The 22,351-nt window shown below is 52.9% G+C and overlaps 1 protein-coding gene across 1 annotated transcript; it reads right to left on the minus strand.

Moving 5' to 3' along the window:
* Positions 1–7,691: 7,691 nt before the first annotated feature.
* SLC30A3 (solute carrier family 30 member 3) lies at positions 7,692–16,335 on the minus strand. The gene is made up of 8 exons (XM_069586310.1): positions 16,063–16,335; positions 11,980–12,161; positions 11,246–11,392; positions 10,996–11,149; positions 10,125–10,323; positions 9,791–9,896; positions 9,412–9,546; positions 7,692–8,503 (listed from the first exon to the last, which is right to left on the minus strand). The coding sequence occupies exons 1-8, from the start codon at positions 16,155–16,157 to the stop codon at positions 8,355–8,357; spliced, it is 1,167 nt and encodes a 388-aa protein (XP_069442411.1). The 5' UTR covers positions 16,158–16,335; the 3' UTR covers positions 7,692–8,354.
* Positions 16,336–22,351: the final 6,016 nt, after the last annotated feature.

Raw genomic sequence — 22,351 nt, forward strand, 5'->3', positions numbered from 1 at the left:
TGGGGGGGTGGTGACAGTTTTAGGATGATTCAAGCATATTACATTTATTGTGTACTTTAATGCCACCAGTCAAGAAGGTACTGGTCCATGAGGTACCATTATTCTCCTCTGCTCTGGTCAGTCCTCTCTCGGGGGCTCAGGTGACCACTGCATCCTCAGAACCTCTGCCATCCCTGGGAGGAGCACCACACACACACCCCCAACCTCCAACCCTAGCCCGCCCCCACAGCCTACTCTCCCTGGGAGACCACCTTGCTGGATTTTTTAGGCTGGACTAGGTCAGGGACGCTGAAGCGCCCTTTGGCTGGGGAACCCTGGGCTGGGGGCGTGGGGAAGTGTATGAACTGTTCCATTAACTTCAGTAGCATTAGAGAAATTTCTGGATCCAACAGGCTAACTTAGCACCCTCTGGGTACAAAGCACCATGTGCAGTGGGAGTATAAGGACAAACAAGGTAGTTATCACCCTCACCTCTGAGGCCTCTTAGATAGGGAGGTATCCAGTGACTTCTACAGATTGAATTGGCACATGATGGTCCAAACTGCTCTAATGTTCAGGAAGAACTTGCTTTGGGAAAAGAGCAGTTAGCAAGTTTCAGAGATGGGAAAAGGAGACAGAACTCATTTTTTGAAAACTTAGCATAAGGAGGAATTTTTCCACCTTCTCATTTAATCCTATGCTAAACTTCCAACCATTTACAGATGCAGACATGCTTAAAAAAGGTGGTTTGACCAAAGTCACATCGCTTGTAGTCATACATCAGGACCACTTGACTTCAAACCCACTTTTCCAATAAAAAGGAAAAGTTATTTCAGGCTTTCAGGGCATCCAAAGGCAATAGAAGAGACAAGTCATTCAAATCTAAGCTCCCAGAGAACAAGTCTAAGGCATGTGTGGCAAGCTGGTTCTCCAAAAAGAGATCAGCCCAGGTGTCCTGGAGTCAGAAAGGCCCACAGAGCTGGAGTTCAGGCTGGTTCCTGAGGAAGGGGCAAGCTTTGGCAGGGGGATGGGAGGAGGGTGAAGCATCTTAGTTTCTTGAATGTAGCAGTGGCGGTTCTGTGTCTGCAGCATGGTGAGAGAATGTACCTGGACACAGCAGAAGCTTTCTGCTCTGTACTGTCAAGAGTCGAGAGTCTGATGAGCCAGACTGAGAGGTTTGCAGGTAGATTACCACAGAAATAGTTTACAGCCATGGGCACTGTTTGAAGAAGGATGGGACTGGCTATAACACCATCTGCTTGTCTGGGGCACTGAGCTGTCTCCAGTCCTGCTAATGTTAACCCTTCCCAGGCTCTTCAAAGTCCTGACCCTGGTGAGTTCTCCCTGGGGTACCTGGAGGACCCGTTTGGTTGGAAAAGGAGAGTATCGTTTTAGAATGCTTCTACTCCTTTCGAGAACTTCAGTTACCCTTCGCAGGCTATTCGAAGAAATCAGAGATTACTTTCCCAAGTACTGGGGACTCTGTAACACACAGATTCCCACAGGACTCAGTACAGCTCACCCTCAGTAGAAGCAGTGTTTGCTGCCAAGCGGCACACACATTCCACTCAGCGCTAAGTGGTGGAGGTGTTCCGCCCCTCCCTTTGGCTCTCCTAATCATAACACAACTCGAAGCTGAATACACTTCTTTCCTCCTCCAACCAGAAAGGAGCTCTTATGACACTGGGAAGTAAAAAGAGGCTATCAGTAAGAAATGAGCCTGTTTCACGTCCATTAAGAAGCAACCTCATGTGCTCCAGGTGGTTAGCATTAACCATATAAAGCTTTTAAAAAATTAAGTTTCCTAGTCTCTTTTCCCCCTGAGATTCTTAAGTGATTTGATCTATTCCTTAAAAAAAAGAAATTAACACAGCTCTAGTTATGTGCCAAACACTATTCTAGCACTTCACAAATATTAACATTCTTTTTTACTTACACTTACTCTTGGATGAACTCTTTAAATACATAACCTCTGTGAAAAACAGGTCTAACCTAATGTATTCCCTTTTTTCCTTGCAAAATCATTTCCCCAAATTCTTCCCTATTGAGGATGAGATGGTTGGTTGGCATCACTGACTCAATGGACATGAGTTTGAGCAAACTCCTGGAGATGGTGAAGGACCCGGAAGCCTGGTGTGCTACCGTCCATGGGGTCGCAAACAGTCAGACACGACTTAGCTATGGAACAACAAAAAAAATGTGCTGCAAATTTGCCCTGCGGAGTCAGCCTGTAAGGCACGGGCTTGCTGAGCCAGGGATGGGGCCCTGCCTGGGGACTAAGAGGGCACTTTACTGGCTTTGTATTGACCCCATGCCCATTCCTTCCCCCTCCTTCCATCAATTGGTTCATTCCTTCCCAGCAGTTGTTGCTGAGAGTCTGTGAGGTGCCAGGCCATGAGCTTGGTGCTAGGGAGACGAACACGAGGAAAGCAGTGCCTTCCCTCAGGGGCTGTTATCAATCTACCAGGCAACCTCAGCCCCTTGCCACTCTCTCAGAAATCCTGTGCAACCAGGTCCAGATCTCACCCTGTTCTGGTTCAGCAGGTGGGCGAGATGGAAGGGAGCCAGGAGGTGATCTCTGGGCAGACTCCAAGGTCAGGAAAAAGGCAAGTTTGCTGTTGTTAATGTCTGAAACCTGCTTCTTTTGGGAAGCTCTAGCTGTCTTTTATTTCATGGGTTTGATTCTCTTCTGTCCCTCCCTAGGCTTTTTGGCGACAGTCCTTTTAAAAGTTATAGCCTGTCTTGGTTGAGCCAAAGGGAATCAGAGAATGGAAATGGATGCTCTGACTGTTTGCATCAGAAAAAGTCAGGCAGTAAGCCCTGGGACCAGGTGCCATGAGCACGGTACCAGAGGAGAGAAGAAAACTCAAAAGGGGTGCACCTGGAGATCACCTACACAGAGCTTCCGTGTTCTAGTCCGGGAAGATTTTTTTTGTTTTTCTTTAAGAAAGGAAACCCATCCACCCCCAAAGCCTGCAGTCTTCCTCAGGAGCATAGCTCTAGGCTAGGATGGCAGAGGCTGTTGCACTTTTCTCCAATTGTGAGGAGAATTAACTTAGGAATTAACCATAAAATCTTCCAGAAGGATTTGGGTTGTTGTTTGCTTGTTTTAATTTTATTTTTTTTACTATTACCTTTGCTTCGGGGGCTTCCTGGGTAGCTCAAACCGTAAAGAATCTGTCTGCAATGCAGGAGACCTGGATTCAGTCCCTGGGTCCAGAAGATCCCCTGGAGAAGGGCACGGCAACCCACTCCAATATTCTTGCCTGGAGAATTCCATGGACGGAGAAGCCTGGACTCACAAAGAGTTGGACACCACTGAATGACTAAAACACACACATTACCTTTGCTACAAATTAAGAAGGTTGCCTATAGCCTAAAATATACAGGATAGTCTCAAGGTTCTGATCTTTAAAGGTTTAACACTTTTCCATTCACACAGAGATAAAAAGTTGCAGAACAGAGAATAATATTTGTCTTGTTGGAGGTTTATAGGAACATTGTGACCAGACCTACCTAAACAGCTGCCAAGAACAAAAGATTCCAGCACCAACAAGTCTGTAACAACCAACCACGTGTCCTCCCCTTTTAGGACAGAAGCCTGAGGGACTTCTCTGGCAGTCTATCGGTCAACACAAGGGATAGGCATGGGTCCTATCCCTTCAAGGACCTAAGACCCCACACCCCATGTGGCTCAGCCATAAACAGTAAACACAGCCACAATTCTAACTCCAGTGTGATGGTTCTTTGGGACACCAGTCCACCATCTTCTCAGTCTTCTGACTTTCTGAATACAGTCGCTATTTCCTGACCCAACAATTCATTTCTCAATTTTACTGGCCTGTTGTGCAGTGAGCAAGTAGAAGCTTGCTAACAGAGGGACTGGGAGTTCTAGCTCACGAGGAGAGGCCAGGAATAGCCCACGGATGAGGTGTGAGGGTGGCCCAGGGTGGCCACCATGGCCTCTAGGTTGGTGCCAGGTGCAGAAGTTCAGCCCAGACAAGAGATTTGTCCTCTGAGTGAGCACCACCCACACAAGGGGCTGCGGATGCTAAAGCCAGAGGGCAGAGGGAGGAGGGCTGGAGCAGAGGGAGGGTGGGGAGTGCAGCTGCAGGCGTGGGACTCAGGCTCTGGCAACCCTTGGCCCCTCGTCCTCCCCATGCTTCCCACCCAACTCTCTCTCATCTGTCCTGCCAACAGGACCCACTTTGAGGGAGCCTTTGAGATCAGGGCTGCAAGTGTAGCCCCCGGCTCTGCTCCACGGGCACTTGGGAACTGCCCAGCATCCTTTGGAAGGTGTTGATCAGGTGCTCATGGGGATGGTCTGGGGGTTCAGAGCTGGGACAGGGAGGCCCAGGGAGCTCTCACAGTTGGGGAGGAAAAGTCTTGCAAGTATAAAAGAAATTCTCTAGGGAATTCCCTGTTTGGCCTAGTGGTTAGGACTTGGCGTTTTCACTACTGGGACCAGATTCCATTCCTGGTTGGGGAACTAAGCTCCAGCAAGCTGCATGGTGCGGCCAAAAAAAAAAAAAAACAAATCCCCTAAAAAACCATAAAAGGAACTCCCTAAGCAGTTCCCCACAGAGGTGGGGGAATCTGCCAGGAAGAGGGGCAGGGGTCTTCCCAGCATATCTTGACATCCTGCCAGTCCCTCCAGAATCTTCCAGCTGCCTGGGCTGCTACCACAGGCCACAGGGGGACGCTGCTCCCCCTTTTGTTTCAGATAGCGTGGCTCAAGGCAGCCAGGATGGGACCACATCTTAGGGAAGTGCTGGAAGGGGCAGCAGAGTCCCTGGAGGGAGGAGGATACCGCTTTATCACTCTGAGCTTGCTCTTGGCCACAGACAGGCTGCCCCCCTGCTCCCTGAGTCCTCAGCCCTTGCCCCTCATACAGGAAGGCTTGGTCCCGCCTGCAGCCAGCTGGTCCGGCTGCCCCCAGGTGAGTGGCTCTGTGAGGAGGGCAGGGCCAGCCCAGCTGCCCTGATCCCACCCCACCCCCCACATCCCCCTCGTCCTACTGCCTCCCACTCTGGGTTTTCCTTCTAGTTCCTTGGCCTCTCTCGAACTCTCCTACAATTGCACTCTGACCCTCCAGTCCACCTCCTATTCCTCTGGTTCTCCCTGTTCCTAGTCCCTCTGGGCCTCAAGAGGGGCCCTCTCCCCTCTCCTCCCCTGGTATTATTAACCAGCCATGTAAAGAGCTGCCAGGGCTGGGCTGACGGATGGGCCCTCCTCTGCTTTGCTCTTCCTCAAGCCTCCCCTTGGTCCCCGCCCCTCCCCGGCCCTTTCTCCTCACTTCTTCCTCCACCAGTCATTTTTATCATCAAGGAAGGACACCGAGAGGAACAGGCCTGCTGGGTAAGCGAGTGGAGAGGTGGGTTGGGGAGATAATAGGGAGGACAGGCAGCTCCTGCAGATAAGGATTTCCTGGACTCCCTCGGGAGTGCCCTGCGAATGGGCAAACACTCCTGATTCTTCTGTCCTTCCCTGTCCCTGACAGAGCAACGCCTGGAGGAGGGGGGTGGAAAGGCAGGGCGGTGTGGAAAAGGGCTGGGGACTTAGTGCAGCCAGCACTGAATTTGACTCAACTCTGACAGTGACTAGCTGCATGGGCAGGGTTAGCCTCAGTTTCTTCATCTATAAAGCACAGATCACATTTTCTGCCTCGCAGTGCCTGGCGCCAAGTATAAGCTCAATAGATGTGGGGCTCCTGTCCCCGCTGTCAGGGTGCCAGGTCACCCTTTGCCCTGAAATCCCTCCCCTGATTCTCAGGATTCCACACAAAAGGTAACCTTTTCCTCCACGCCCTCTTAATACCAGGCACACTCACACACACAACGTCACATCACCCCTCTTTTAGTAATTAGGAAAGCTGGAATGCAGCGGGGTTACCAGTGACCAGAGTATGAGCAGAAGGCCAGGGCAGAACTAAGGGGTCTGAGCACAGAGTGCCAGGATGGGCGAGCCAGTGGCAGCAGGTTGCTGGGAGGGAGTGGGCAAGAGTTTTGCTGAGAAACTCAACTAGGTGAGAGCTTCCAAGGGCCTGGATGGGAGCGAGTGAGAGCCCAAGCTCTGCACCTGCCCCGGTCACTTGCTGGGTGACCTTGCAGAAGTCCCTTTCCCTCTCTGAGCCTCCGTTTTCTCTTCCTCCATTTTGCAGGAGTGGATGGGTTGGGGGCTGAGATGGACTGCTTGCTGTGTGAGGTCTGTCCCCTCCCCTGCAAGCGGACACAGCCTGGTACATATAGGGCAGGGCTGCCGTTTAAGGCTGTTCCTAGTGTGAAAATCTAGTCCTCGTTTTCTCCGCTCTTCATTTCCTCCCTCTCCCCCACCCCCATCCTGTCACTTGGGGCCTATAATCAATGAGTCGTAAAATGAGAAAGTATCAGGAACTAGCAAAGCATAGACTGCAGCTGGGGCAGCCTTGGTGCCGAGTGTGATGGACTGCCAGCTCATCCTCCCATGCTCGGCTCAGGCCAGCCGACCAGCAGCAAACAATTCACCCAGCCTGGTCCCAGGCCCCCAGCTGGAGAGCAGAGTGAGGAGGCCTATCTTCAATGGGTCCAAAGGCCACACCTTAAAATGAGTGATGAAATCTCTGTGGAAATCTCTGACTTGGAAAGATGCACCCAGATGGACAGCTGCATCACAGAAGCAGGTTACATGTTCTCACTGTAAAGTGATCCTTTTATGTTCTTGTAGAAGATGAGAAAATGTAAGCAGACTCCAAACTCCATTCTCTCTGGGAGTAAGATTTTAGGGGAAGCATTCACTTTATACATTTTCCTGTGATAGGTTTTGATTTTGGACTGGGTTACATGGATTGTGGGGCCTTAGTTCCCCAGCCAGGGATGGAACCGGTGCAGAGTCCTAACCACTGGACCGTCAGGGAAGTCCCTCTTTTGAGAGGTTTTTAAAGCAAACATGCATTGCTTTCCTGATTGTGAAAAATCAAGATAACTTAAAAGATATTTCCATTGTGGGGGAGAAGCCTTGGAGAAATATGCATGGGCTAATGAAATTGCTCCAGGTCTCTGCTGCAGGTTGGAATTTATATCAGCCTAGGATGGGAACGATAGTAGATTCTTGCACTAGATCCAAAATCAAAGTACAAAGTTTGATTTTTTTTTTAAGAGAAAATGAACAATCCCTTAATGAGACTGGCTTTTAAGGTCAAATCTGTCAAAATAATTGATTCTTAGGACAAAGGGAGGGTAATGATGAATGAGGTCCTTGGGGCCCCCAGCTTAAACATGGACTTGAGTTGGTTGCTAGGAGTCAGAGTTGGGGCAGCCAGGACTGGGGGCTGCTCCCCAGCACTTCCCACAGCTTGAGCACACAGCCAGGTCAGCACTGTGGTCCAATCACTCCCCCACACGGCCACAGCTTCCGGCCCACCAGCCACCCCTGTCAGAATGACTCTCTGGGATCTCCTGGCCCCTCGCCATCTGGCTTTCTCCTACAACCAAGCCCAGAATGTGTGGGTGTCCCCCTATGTCAAGGACCCAGATTCCATGCTGCCAAGAAGGGGAAGGTAGTAAAGAGACTGGCGGGTTTCGGCCTACATGACATTGCAACAGATCTTTGAAGGTGGAGGGGCTGGGAAGGGGGCAGGGGGGCCGTGCAAGGTCACTCTGGCCGAGGGATTCCCTCAGTTCCCAGATGACCGATTCTACGTCCCCCTCCTGAGGAGCTGGCACAGGGCTGAGAGGTGCAGTTGACACAAGTTTATTGGTGGAGCTTCGGCAGAGTCTCCCTCTCTCTGGGACAGCCGAGGGCACAGCACCAACGGAAGGATGGACAGACAGAATCCCAGACGGACACACGGATGGTGCAGACTCATAAAGATCACAGCACAGCCACGCAAGGCACAGAGACACACAGGCCACAGCACCAAGAAACACACACAGACACAGAACCACAGGGCTAGAACACACGGACAAAGTGCAGGCTTTGGGGCTCCTGCATAGACAGAGCAAGGGCCACATGGGGAGGGGGCCCCTGCTGACCTCCCCCAGGCATAGGCACACGGACAGCACACAGACAGGCAGATACCCGCAGCCAGCCAGGCTGCCACGCAGACAAATGAACTGCACAGAAAGGACACTGGGGATTCCCCAGACCATGGGGAGCGGGGACCACAGGACTTCTACCCACCCCCCAACCACCACACTGATTTCCCTGCTCAGCCTGACTCTGGCCCACTCCCCGACACACACACTTTGGTCTTGCCCACTGGGGCTGGAAGGGGCAGGTGGAAGCGGGGGAGAGGGGAAGGGTGCGGGCCCAGTTCCGTCCCTTCTCTGTGAGCAGGGAGGCAGGAGAGTCCAGGGCAGAGCCTGGGCCTGGCAGTGGGGTGAGGCTGGGGCCGGGGCTCAGGCTTGGGGGGGCTCCTGGCAGCGCAGGCACTGGGCCATCTCAGGTTGGTATTGCTCGACCTGCAGGGTGCAGCTGGAGAATCCAAACCGGGAGTGCAGCCGGGATGTAGCTTCAGCTAGGACAGCTTCGGGGTCGGCCGTGGAGTCTGCGGGGGAGTGATAAGAAGCAGCGAGCTCCCTGGGGAGTGGGGAGCCAGGCCAGGGTCCAGATAAGGATGGGTGAAGGGGAACCCAGGGGTTTTGCATGGCATGAAAGCCAGGATTGAATGGGAGCTTTATTTTCTCTCTCTGTTGTACGAACCGTGTACAACTGTTCAAAGAAAAGGTTGGGGAGACTCATCCCTAACTGACTAGCCTAACAAGCTAAACTGTTGTTATTTTGCTATTCGCTTCTTCTCTTTGGATGTCAGTGTACAGCTGTGTATTTCAGCAGCCACACCACCCGATTTTCCACAACGATCCAGATGTCAAATATTCTGTTCCCATTGTCCCTCTAGAGTTACCATCAAGTATCCTACAGAGTATAATATTTTTGGCATCCAAATTGCAAGTCTCTGATTGCTTCTTGCATCTGGAAGAAACTCAAAAATCCTTTGTCAGCTTGTGAGTCACCCTATATATTTTAAATAGTTGAATCATAATGTGGCTATAATTTTATATTCAGCTTTCTCTCTTAGCATTATACCATAAACATTTTTCCTAGTTGCCATACAGTCTTCATAATCATCATTTTTAAAAGTTACGTGGAATGAGAAGCCACAATTTACCTCGCTGTGCCCCATCACTTAGACCTGTGGGTACCAGTGATCTTTTAAAGGATTACTGATGCCCTGTACTACTTTAAAGAGGGTGAAATCTCCCCCGGAACACCCTGTCTAGGGCTCCAACATGCATGAGAAAGAGAGAGAGATACAAAAACAGAGCTAGAGGTCGAGAAAGCCAGAGAGATGGGAACAGTCCCAATAATTCAGACCAGCTTCCTGTGTTTGGAGGGTGGGAGGGGAAAGGAGAAACGTTTCTGGGAAGCAACTGGCTGGGGCTAGCGTGGACTCACCGATGGCCAGGTGTGCAGAGGCAACGTAGTGCGTGAACGTCAGGGACCACAGGTGCAGCTCATGGGTTGCCCGGACTCCTGGCACTGACAACAAGGTGTCCCGCACGGGTTCAAAGCCCACACTTCGGGGGGTCCCTGCAAGTAGCACCCACCACGTCTTACTGCCAAAGCTGCTCCTGCCCAGAGGTCAGGACCCCACCTCCCCTCTCCTGTACCACTCACCCTGATCCCCACAGTTCACCTCATCCCTGAATCCTCCTTCCAGCAATAAGCCTTCTCCCCACACACTCTTCAGAGGAAAGAGGGGTGCCTAGTCCTGGAGTGGGGTCAGGGAGGGCCCGGTGCAGGGGATGTAGGAAAGCAGCATCATCAGACTCACCTTCCATGAGGACACGGAGAACATCTCGCAGGGTGGGAGCTGTGGATCCAAGGGCACAGATGGAGAAGAGGAAGGTGCTGATGGGGTCAGCTGCTTTGTACTGAGGCTGCACAGAAAGAAAGCCCTTAAGAGCCTGGGAATTGGGAAACTTTCAGGGGAAGATCTAGGGGCACCCTGGACAAACAGGACCTGAGAGGGGAAAGGGACCATAACCCTGGGCCAGGGATCCTATGGAGCAGGGAGGTGGAGTAGGGTTGGGATGGGGACCCAGGGAAGGCAGGGCTGGGATATAGAGAGGCGAGGGGAAGACTGGGCAGGCTTACACACATGGTACCTTGAAGTAGATGAGGATGGAGGCAATCAGCACCCCAAGGCTCTGCAGGAGGTCTCCCAGCACGTGCACAAAGGCCGCCCGGACGCTGGTGTTCCCCAGGGGCAAGGGCTCCCCGGACCCCTCCTCCAGCGGTGCATACTCTGGCCCCCTAGACCCGTGGCTGTGGGGGGGCCCAGCCTGGTGCAGCACAAAAGCCATTCTGAAGGGGAAGCAGAGCAGCTCAGCCCAGGTGGCCTGCTCCCAGCCTCCTTCACCCACTTCCACGTCCCCTCCTCTCACCTCCCAGGAGCCCTTTCTCTACCTGTTTTCTCCCTATTTTCCCAGTCCTCAGAAGAAAGCAATACTGTCCAAGAGAGACAAACAGAGCCGCCTGGGGGGAGGAATACTTGGTACTAGAGATGTAGATTCAGATCCTGGCCCTACTACCGAAATTGCTACATGCCCTGGGCAGGCAAGGCCCCTTGTCACTTCTCGTTATTTGTTTTGGCCACACTGCGCAGTTTGCAGAATCTCAACACCCCGAACGGGTATCAAATCCCAGGCTCTCATCCATGAGAGCTGGAATCCTAACCACTCGACCATCTCTCATTAACTGAATGCTTTAAATGGGACAACATTGATGATGGTCCCCAGCAGAGGGGCCAGCACCCAGCAGGCCTTTAACCAAGGTCTGTTGACCCTGACCCTGAATTTTAGGTCTCCACCCCAGCCCCTTCTCAGACATCCCCAGGACAGCAAGGCGAGAATTGTGTGCATGTGCTGTGGGTCTGCTGGGCAGATGGTCTGCTGGGCAGATAGCCTGCTCTCCCAGCCTGCAGGAGGACCCCTCACCCCTCCTCCAACATGGTGCCTGCTCCATACTAGAACGTACAGCAGATTGGCACAGACCGCAATGCTGGCGGTCAGCAGCATGGCACCCCCCTCGATGTGGTAGTCACTGTGCAGCAGGCGGATGAAGGCCAGGTACAGGAGGATGCCAGTGACCATCCAGAGGGAGACCACAGAGGCCAGAGCCCCCAGAGTTTCTGTGGGGGGAGACAAGCTGTCAGAGAGTGGCCCAGGTCCCTGAGAGGTACCTTCTGGCCAGGTCGAAGGGTTCTCAGGCCATGCAGGCACCTTACCTGAGCGGTGCCAGCCAAAGGTCATGGTGCGGGTGGCTGGACGAGTAGAGAGCCAGAGGGAGAAGAGGCTGCCCATCATGCTGCCCACGTCTGCCAACAGGTGGGCCGCGTCAGTCATAATGGCCAGGCTGTGCGCCAAGTACCCACCTGCAAGGGTGAAGTGACGTATCATCTGGTTCCATTAAGCAAATATCATGCTGTGCGTGTGGAGGCATGGAAAAGAGATCGGGAGGGACATATACCAAAATGTGAATGGTGGTTTTTCTCTGGTGATGGGATCACACATCTTTTCACTCATTCGCGTTTTCTAGTTTTTCTACAGTAACAGATTCTTTTAAGACGTTCAGCTGCACCAGGTCTTACTGGCAGCACGCAGGATCTTCCATCTTTGTTGTGGCATGCGGGATCTTTAGCTGCAACATGTGGGCTCTGGTTCCCTGACAGGGATTGAACCCAAGCCCCCTGCACTGGGAGCGTGGAGTCTTAGCCATTGGACCACCAGGGAAGTCCCAACAATAACATGTTTTAATAAGAAATAGGGCTTTTAAAGGACCAGTTTGTACTGATAAGCCAGTCCTGAGTCCCCCTGGTACTGCCTGTCCCTCACCCTCTCCTGCTTCCTGAATCCTGGACACCCAGCTCCCCCATCCCAGCCAACCCCATCTTGTCTGCCTGTCTACCCAGGAACTTAGGCATCCTGAGGATGGAGTTGGAGGAGCTGCTCTCTTACTTACCAACCACCTCCCCGGCCATGAAGATGCAGCACACAGCACAGGCGGTGCACAGCTGCCTCTGCGCCTGCATCCTCTCCGGGGTGAGACCCGGCTGAGGCAGGGGCTCCCGGTGGCAGTGGTGGAAGGATATCTCCATGGGTTTGGGCTCCTCAGGGAGGGGCTCAGGGGCCTCTGTGAAGAGACTGAGGCAGGCAACACAGTTCAATCTGGGGCCTGGCTCAAGGGCTCGCCTGCTCCTTCCTCAATCCCAGGTCCTGGGTCCCCTAGATTAGCTTCAGCAGATGTCCCATCTCCCTCTCCTTTTCTGAGTCCTGGTCAAAACCAGGAGCCTTGTACACAGAGGGCCACAGGAGAAATGGGGGCTGAACGGACAACTCAGATCGCAGCCTCCCTTTTCCTTTCATATAGAGAGCTGCAGAGTCTCATAGCACAGAGGAAAGCACCTGAGAGATGAGCTACTCTACCGCTTACTAAGGAATTAGACGTATAAGGCTCAGAGAGGGAGGGGACTTATGGGGCAACACAGCTGGTTAGTGGTCTAGCTGAGATTCGACTCCAACCAAATCAAATCATTATGATAGGCATCACAAGGAATACAAATGAACTGGGTATCCTTTCTAATCTCTGGGAGGCTTTGGTGAACAAGACAAATGTCTACCTAAGTACGGTGAGATGTTTTAGAAGGTAGCTGTTTGACTAAGGTCCATCTAGTCAAGGCTATGGTTTTTCCAGTGGTCATGTATGGATGTGAGAGTTGGACTGTGAAGAAGGCTGAGCGCCGAAGAATTGATGCTTTTGAACTATGGTGTTGGAGAAGACTCTTGAGAGTCCCTTGGACTGCAAGGAGATCCAACCAGTCCATTCTGAAGGAGATCAGCCCTGGGATTTCTTTGGAAGGAATGATGCTAAAGTGGAAACTCCAGTACTTTGGCCACCTCATGCGAAGAGTTGACTCACTGGAAAAGACTTTGATGCTGGGAGGGACTGGGAGCAGAAGGAGAAGGGGACAACAGAGGATGAGATGGCTGGATGGCATCACTGACTCGATGGACATGAATCTGAGTGAACTCCAGGAGTTGGTGATGGACAGGGAGGCCTGGCGTGCTGCGATTTATGGGGTCACAAAGAGTCAGACATGACTGAGCGACTGAACTAAACTATTGCCTTAGAGCAGCGAAAACAAAGTGCTATCAGGGCTCAGATAGAGGGATACACTGACTCTAATGAGGACACCAGGGAAGGCCTGAAGGAGGCCCCTGAGAAGGGCCTGGGCAGATAGAGAGGCTTTGGATAAAGAGGAGGTGCACGTGCCAGCGAAGGCAGTATGATGGGGAAGTGGTGTGAAAATGCCGAGTGGGGCTCAGACCTGGCCTCCTTCCTGGACCTACCTCCAGGTGCCTCCATTCCCGGTCCTTCCACTTCCCTCTCTAGACATGCAGCTGAATGTGGCCCTTTTAAGAGAGGAGTAGAATGTGGGGACCCAAAAACTCTGAAGCTCTTGGCACGGAGAATTACTGGCCAGATTCCAGAGCTGGGTTGTCATGGGGAGAAGACAGTGCAGACTGCTGTGGCTGGGGTGGCAGCAGCAAGAGCGCTGGGTTGGGAGTCTGCCATGTGTTAGCGGGACCAGTGGGACCATAAGCACCCAGCAGAGGCCACCTTAACTACACAGGACTATAAGCCTCCCTGGACCAGTGAATGGGTCTGGGGGGCCCTCACCTCTAGCATCACCTGGGGATTCGAGAGGCTGAGCTCAGACCACTCTGAGCTCCACTCTGGCCTAATTCTCGTCCCTGATACCACCCAACCTAAAGTCGGAGGAGTGGGTGTGGTGGGGGGAGATAGAACCTTCCACAGCATAAAGGACCTAAGTAGAAAAATACAGTCCTGGGAATTCTATGGAGGTGTGACAAGAAAAACCTTGAGAGAAGATGAAGGCTCCAGATGATAGAAAGGCAATCCCAGTAGTAAAGTGGGGAGGGGTGCCTGGGGGTCTTCTGGTTGAGGAAAGCTCTGCCAATGGGTGAATTTAGGTGGGAGGGAGGAGAGGGCACATTTAGTGCTTCTAGGGAAAACTGGCAGGTAGATTAATTTCTTGGAATCCCCTTCTAAGACTTAGAATCTAGATGGGTATGATACAGGTGTGTTTCCAGGGGAGACAGGAGATGAGGGTGGCTTTGAAATCTGTCCTCATTCTTCAACAAGATATACCAGGCAGTGTACATGTACTGAAGCTCAGGCTGGTGGGACACATGTGTCACAAATGACTTACTATGCAAGGAGAAGCTGGGGCCGGAAGGGTTATGAACAAAGGACTTCAGATCACAGGGGAAGGAGTGACCAACTCTAATGGGAATAAGGAGAACCTCACAGAGGTAAACAAAGGGGCTCCAGACATGTGGAATGACAATGACAAGATATGCAGCTTGGAGTGTAAGTGTGAGGAACCAAGGGAAGAACCGAGAAGGAAAGTGATGGGCTCAAAGGAACATAAAGGGAGATGCGCTGATTGATTTGATCTTTTCTGAGCCATGAGATGAATGACCTTGCTGATGCACTAGTCTGGGAGGAGGAGAGGAGGAAGAGAGGAGAGGAGATGGAGTGATCCAGAGCAGACAAGGCTGGAGGCTCCCTGCGCAGAATTTTAGAGGAGGGGAAGGCAGGTAGGGAAGAACCTCTTTCAGAAAATACTGCAGGATTTGGTGAGTAATGGTCATATGAGAATGAGGCGAAACTGGGAGTCAGAGATGCAGGTCTGAAGAACAAACAGAGGGTAAGCGGTGTTGGGGCAGTGGTCCTGGCCTGGGGAAGACACAGTGCAGCCAGGCATCAAGGTAGTCAGCCATCAACAGGCTGCTTCCTTTTGTTTGGCATTAACTGGGCACTAAAGAAGCCTCATTGTTGGTGTGTGGGTGTAGTGGGGCTACCTGCTGTTTAGAGAGAAGGAAAGACAATTCTCTCTCCCTGGCCCTCTGAAACCCCGGACAAACAACAAATAATATTGAGTTGGGTAGAGGGGACAGGTAGAGAGGAGAGACTGTCTTGAAGCAGAGTCAAAAGGGATGCGAAGACATGCTAGGGCCAAGGCTGGAGCCCCCACAACTGCGGTCCTGGGTGGGAGGGATTCAGGGGGGGTCTTCCCTCCCTTCTGTTCATCCACTCGCCCACCCATCCAGGTTTACGGCCTCCACCCAGAGAAGGAGCGAGAAATACACAGAGGCACCGCAGCAGAGACAAAGGGACAGGGGTTGGGAGGGAAAAGGAGAGATGAGGAAAGAAAAAAAGCCTGAGAGTCTCAAATTCCCGAGATAAACGGACGGTGGGCCAACAGCCAAAAAGGCCGGCGGAGGTGACCAGGGAAGGCCCGGCGCGGCCGCTCGGAGGGACAAGGCGGACGGAGCCGGCGGGACGCGGAGGCGGTTCTCCGACCGCCCCCGGCCCGCTGTCCCGACTGCTCGGCGCGCCTCATTTCACACCTCGCCGCCCCCGGCCCCGTCTGTGCGGAGCCGGGAATACCCCCGCCGCCCAGACCGCACCTGCTCCTTCCTTACCGCCCCCTCGCTTCCCCGCGGCCGCCCGCCCCCCAGGAGCCGACAAGACCCGCTGCGGAGCCCGGGCCCATCCTCGGCCCGGGTGTCCGCAGCTGGAGGCGGCTCCCCGAACCCCGGCGCTCGGAGGGTAGGGCCGGGGGCCTGCAGAAGGGACTCCGAGGGGCTCCCACGGCAGGGCTCCCGGAGCAATGGGTACATCGGGGTTCCTGGAGCGGACTCTGGCCCGACGGAGGGGCAGTCGCTCTCGGGGAAGGTCGAGGGGCTTGGGGAGACGGGCCTGGGAGCAGTTTCTCGGGACCGGGAGGAGGGTGGCCGAGAGGAGCCAGAGCGGGGTGTCCACCTGCAGGGGCCGGGGCTGGCTGTGCGAGCTGGGGGCGTCTGCGCGGCCAGAGAGGCAGAGCCCGGCCGCCACGAAGCCAAGGGGGTCGCGGTGCTCTGGGAAGGCCAGCCGGCCGAGAGAGACAACGAAATTGACGGAAAGCAAAAGGGTAGCGCCCCTCCTCGGCCGAGGGCCGACCCAGATCCGTCCTACCTCTTCAAACGCAGGCCGCCACCAGCGCCGCCGCGGTCTCGGGGGCCCACCAGGCGAGTGGTCTCCGAGCCCCCCGTAGTGGAAACCGGCTCCATTTCTCCGCGGCCCCCGACCGTCTAGGCCCCACCGAGGGAGGGAGAGGCGTGGCGGGCCCCGCGCCAAGTCCGAGCGGCGGGCCGACCCCCAGACTCCCCGCAGGGACGCGGGGCCACCAGAGTGAAGGCAACTGCGGCGGCTGAGGCGCTGGGAGTCCGAACTGCGGCTCCCGCGGCTGCCGGAGCCCCGCCCCGCGTGGGGCGAGCTCCCCAAGCCCCGCCTCCAGGCTCCCCAGCCTCTCCCCACCACGCCTAAAACCCGCCTCCGGGGCCCTGTCCCCATAGACATGGCTCTATTTCCCGGTGCCAGAGCCAGGTGGGGCGGTGGGAGCTCTCTGAGCCCCTAACCTGTTCTAGAGAATGCTAATCTCCATAGCCCCGCCCCCAGGCTGACTAGTCCCGCCCATGGCTCCGCCCACCAGCCCTAAGCGGAGCTCCTCAAGCTTGGGGGGCTTCCCTGATGGCTCAGATACTAAAGAATCTGCCTGTAATGCGGGAGACCTGGGTTCGAGCCCTTGGTTAGGAAGATTCCCCTGGAGGAGGAAACAGCTACCCACTCCAGTATTCTTGCCTGGAGAATCCCATGGACAGAGCAGTCAGGTAGGCTACAGTCCATGGGGTCACAAAGAGTCAGATACGACTGAGGGACTTTCACTTTCAGGTTTGGGGACCTCCCAACCAATCTTCGCCCAAGGAACATCTACTTGTGCAGGGCCACCCCAGGGCATCTCAACCCCTCTCCACTACCCGTCACCTCATAGCCCCAGCTCCCCACACACGGAGGCAGAAACAGGTGTGGAGGAGAGAACCAGAAAAAGGACGTGGGGTGAGCAGTATGACAAATCAGGGAGAACTCCAGGGACTCTGGCCAGAAACCCCTCTGTGAAGCATGTGAGGTCGGAATTCGCGAGCAAAGTCTGCTGCCAAACACTGTACAGCTCATGATTATTTTTATACAGAGACATGGGGTGACAAAAAGTTTCCAACTCTCCTTCAATCAGTTATTATCCCTATTTTTTTCAGATGAATATACTGAGTCCCAGAGGAAGAGTTGTCCAAAGTCATGCGACCAATGAATAAAGGACCGGGACTGGAACCCCACCCTCTCTGCCTCCCAGGTCAGGGCGCCCCACTGGCGACTGGACAGAGACTGGCCGCAGTCCTGTCGCCCAGAGGCTGGGGTAGCCGGAGGGAAGAGCGCGCCACCTCTCAGTGGTCACAAGCCCCAAGTTCATGGAGGCAGCGCTCAGCTTGCCAGCAGGTGGATTCCTTACTTTCAAAGCTATAGCACCTTCCCAGGCATTACCTCATTTTGCCTCATTTAAACTAAAGCACAGGGGAAGGAGTGGCTTACAGCGAAGTCGGTGGCTGAGCTGGGAGTTAAAACTTCAAATGCACAGTGTTCCCTGCTCCTCACACCTGCCGCCAGTGTGGAATGAAAAGGGGATGGTGATGGATTGTGCACTCCAAGCTGTCACATTCTGTGAAGAGGAGGGTTCGTCGGAGCCGGGGTTGGGGGGTGGGGGTGGGGGGTAGAGTGAGCATGGATGCGGAAGGTGGAGGGTGGGAGTGGTTAGTTAGCCCAGGCAAGAAACCCATCAGACGCACCCTTCGGAATACACCGGACTTGTGAACACTTGTCAGGATGAATTTAGGGTTCTGGTGATAGACATCTAATCCCAACAGTGTTCTTCCGGACAATGAGACTGCGTGTGCGCTTCCTAAAACAACAACAACAACAACAAAAACTGGAGTACATGCCAGACTGAGTGGTTGGAAGTGATGGGGTTAAGCCGAGAGAGCTTCGCGGAGGAGGTGAGGCTTGAACGGATTAGGCAAACTGGGCGGCGGGCTGGCTGTTCTGGCGGGGGAGAGCGCAGCTCGTGCCAAGGTTTGCGGGCGGCGAGCGCTGAGGGATGGTACCGCGCTGGGGAGCGGTGAGGAACGGAAGCACTAAAGGGTCTGCGCGCGCCCTGGGCGCCGCGCCTCCACCCACGCCCTGCGCGGGGCCCGCGCCAGCCTCTCCTCCACGCGCTCGCCTCTCCCCAGCTCTCCGCGCGAGACCCAGCCCACAGTCCACACGCTGCAAGGGAGCGAGGGTGGCGTGGCTTTCTTCCCTCAGTCTCTCCGAGAAGCATGGGGCCTCAGTTTCCTGTGTGGGTTATGGGGAAGCAAACTGAATCGGCGCGAGGGGAAGCCACCTGCCAAGGTCACCTTGTTCGTCGTGTCATAATCAGGGTGCAGCTCATGTCCTCGCTCAGGTCCCCTGGCAAGTCTCGCCTGGCGCCGTCGGGTTTTTTGTGTTTTGTTTGTTTGTTTGTTTGTTTTTGAAGCTCCGCACCGGGCCTGGGACTTGGCCAACTAGCTCTGAGAGCCTTTGAGCAGAGACGCGGGGGCCACCTCTCCCCCCAGGGCTCGGATGCGGTAGCCTCGCCCGGAGCGGCGACACCCGGGCAGACACCACCGGAGTCTGTGCGGGACAGGGGCCGCTAGGCACGCCTCAGCCAATGACGACAACAGGGGAATGTGATAGCAACAATGGCTTCCTCTGGGATTTCCTTTCCTGGGCAGCCCCTGCATGGCTCAAGGACAGCAGCCCCGGGTGCCCGGGAGGGGGCGCAGACGCTGGCACGTGCTCACCCGCCACCCGGCAGGGAGCGAGAAGGCTGGAAGGGAAAGGGGCGTCGGAGCAGATGGATCACTGGGCTGCCCTTCCCCTCAGCTCCCTGGCCTTAGAACATGCTGCCTGGGGAAGCCGAGTGCAACGGGTTGGGAGAATACCAACAGTTTCTTTTGCTTGGAAATTTATGCAAGAAAAGCTTGGCATTGAAACAGACAGCTTGCACCTGTTTCTCAAGAAACCATCAAGTGGCCCTGTGAAAATCTTTGCAAAGTGTCCTCTTGAATGCGAGGTCTGAGGAAGACATTCTGCACCTGGACAGGAGATGGGAAGATTGTGCAGGAGTTAGGACAGCTTAGGGCTGGTGCCCTGTATGGAACACTTCATTCAACCTTCACTGAACATTAATTTCCTGCCATGCACCTTGCTCTCCCACCTGGGGATTCCTGGTGAAAAAGATGGACGTGTTTTCTCGCCTCCTGGCTTTGACTTGATTTCTCTTCTGCAGTTTTGGGTTACTGATTTACCCACTCTGGATGCCCTTACTTCTTCCTCAGATGCTAATTTTCCCTAAGGTGTGTCCTTAGGCTATTCTTAGTCCCAAAGGAGATGAGGCAGGGAGCCCTGGAGGGTCTCAAAAGAACAGGTCAGTGCCAGCTTCCAGAGCATACAGTGACAGAGCAGCTCAAAAGGGGGCTTCAGGGGGCCTCAGGCTGGACCAGTTCACATTGGGAGAAAAGGAGAGCAAGGCCCAGTGCTGAGGTCAGCATGTAGGCTGAGCCAGAGATCTTGGGCAAGATTTGGAGTCCAAGCCTGTGGGCAAGGGTTAATGTGTGAAAGGCCTAAGTCAGGCTGAAGGGTACATACAGAAGTGTTACCCCCAGAAAGCCTTTCCTGATCCCCCCATCCCCTGTCCCAGGTGGGTTACCTGCTCTTCCCTGGTGATCTCAAGGTCCCACCGTGCTTAGGTGCTGGAAACACCACATGATAACAAAATCATTTGTTTGTCTGTCTCTTCACTAGAGCAGGAGCTCCCTGAATACAGATGTTGTCTTTCTCACCACTGTGTCCCCAGGGTTTGATACACAATCCTCTGTAAAGCCATCCCAGAAAGGAAGAGCTGATTGTCAGAGTGGAAGCAGGATGGAGGAAGCAGGATTTAGGTGGAGATATAGAGGATGAAAGAAGGCTGCAGCTTAAATGTTACCTCCTCAAAGAAGCCTTCCCTGATTCCCCCAAACCAGGCTAGTGTGGGTTATACATTCTCATTGCACACTTCTTTTTCTTCCTTAGCACTTATCATACCATACTTAAATTGTTATTCAGGGATTATTTATTTCTTCACTTGGCTTCCAGGATGCCATAATCTAGTTTTCCTCTTATTTCATTGACTGCTTATTTTCATTCTTCTTTGCTGGTTCCTCCTCATCTTCCCAACCTTTTAATGCTGGAATAGTCCAGGACTTGGTCACCCCCTTCTCTTACCTTTCTACACTCAGTCCCATGGATATATCATCCAGTCTACAGGTTCTAAAGACTACCTGGAAACAGCAAGAAACAATTGTTGAAGCTGGGGGATGGGTACTTGGAGGATCATTGGACTATTCTGTTTTTATATGTGTTTGAAACTTTCTATTAAGAAAAAACGTAGGGGTTGGGGAGGGAAAAAAAATGTAAAAAAATAAGTGGCATCTTACCTGATGATTCCCAGATCTCTCTCTCTCACTTGAACTCTGATCTCATATACCCAGGTCAATTTGACTTCTCCTCTTTAATGTCTAAAAGCATCTCAAGATTCATCTAAAACCAAGCTCCTGATCATCAACCCATCCCAAATGTTCCCTTCTAGCAGTCCTCCCGGGGCAGAACATGGGAACTCCATCCTTCTACTTGCACAGACCAGAAAACTTAGAATCATCTTTGACTTCTCTATTTTTACTCCACATCCAACCTGTCAGCAAATCCTGCTCCCATTCTTGTCCAAACCACCATCGTCTGACTTCTTGATTATTGCAGTAGCCTCCTAGTTGTCTTCCTTTTTCTGCTTTTGTTGCCGTGTCATCTAGCCTCAATCCAGGCTAGGCAACTAGACCTATTTCCTCACTCTCCATCTCATTCAGTATCAGCTGAAGGGCTTCCAGTTCAGTTCAGTCGCTCAGTCGAGTCCAACTCTTTGCGACCCCATGAATCGCAGCACGCCAGGCCTCCCTGTCCATCACCAACTCCCGGAGTTCACTCAGATTCACGTCCATCGAGTCAGTGATGCCATCTAGCCATCTCATCCTCTGTCATCCTCTTCTCCTCCTGCCCCCAATCCCTCCCAACATCAAAGTCTTTTCCAATGAGTCAACTCTTCACATGAGGTGGCCAAAGTACTGGAGTTTCAGCTTTAGCATCATTCCTTCCAAAGAAATCCCAGGACTGATCTCCTTCAGAATGGACTGGTTGGATCTCCTTGCAGTCCAGGGGACTCTCAAGAGTCTTCTCCAACACCACAGTTCAAAAGCATCAATTCTTCGGCCCTCAGCCTTCTTCACAGTCCAACTCTCACATCCACATATGACCACTGGAAAAACCATAGCCTTGACTAGATGGACCTTAGCCGGCAAAGTAATGTCTCTGCTTTTGAATATGCTATCTAGGTTGGTCATAACTTTTCTTCCAAGGAGTAAGCATCTTTTAATTTCATGGCTGCAGTCACCATCTGCAGTGATTTTGGAGCCCCCCAAAATAAAGTCTAACACTGTTTCCACTGTTTCCCTGTCTATTTCCCATGAAGTGATGGGACCAGTTGCCATGATCTTCATTTTCTGAATGTTGAGCTTTAAGCCAACTTTTTCACTCTCCTCTTTCACTTTCATCAAGAGGCTTTTTAGTTCCTCTTCACTTTCTGCCATAAGGGTGGTGTCATCTGCATATCTGAGGTTATTGATATTTCTCCTGGCAATCTTGATTCCAGCTTGTGTTTCTTCCAGTCCAGCGTTTCTCATGATGTACCCTGCATATAAGTTAAATAAGCAGGGTGACAATATACAGCCTTGACGTACTCCTTTTCCTATTTGGAACCAGTTTGTTGTTCCATGTCCAGTTTTAACTGTTGCTTTCTGACCTGCATACAGATTTCTCAAGAGGCAGTTTAGGTGGTCTGGTATTCCCAACTCTCTCATAATCTTACACAGTTTATTGTGATCCACACAGTCAAAGGCTTTGTCATAGTCAATAAAGCAGAAATAAATGTTTTTCTGGAACTCTCTTGCTTTTTCCATGATCCAGCGGATGTTGGCAATTTGATCTCTGGTTCCTCTGCCTTTTCTAAAACCAGCTTGAACATCTGGAAGTTCACGGTTCACGTATTGCTGAAGCCTGGCTTGGAGAATTTTGAGCATTACTTTACTAGCGTGTGAGATGAGTGCAATTGTGCGATAGTTTGAGCATTCTTTGGCATTGCCTTTCTTTGGAATTGGAATGAAAACTGACCTTTTCCAGTCCTGTGGCCACTGCTGAGTTTTCCAAATTTGCTGGCATATTGAGTGCAGCACTTTTACAGCATCATCTTTCAGGATTTGAAACAGCT

The sequence above is a fragment of the Ovis canadensis genome, chromosome 3 (assembly GCF_042477335.2).
Source record: "Ovis canadensis isolate MfBH-ARS-UI-01 breed Bighorn chromosome 3, ARS-UI_OviCan_v2, whole genome shotgun sequence".
NCBI classification, from domain to species: Eukaryota; Metazoa; Chordata; class Mammalia; order Artiodactyla; family Bovidae; genus Ovis; species Ovis canadensis.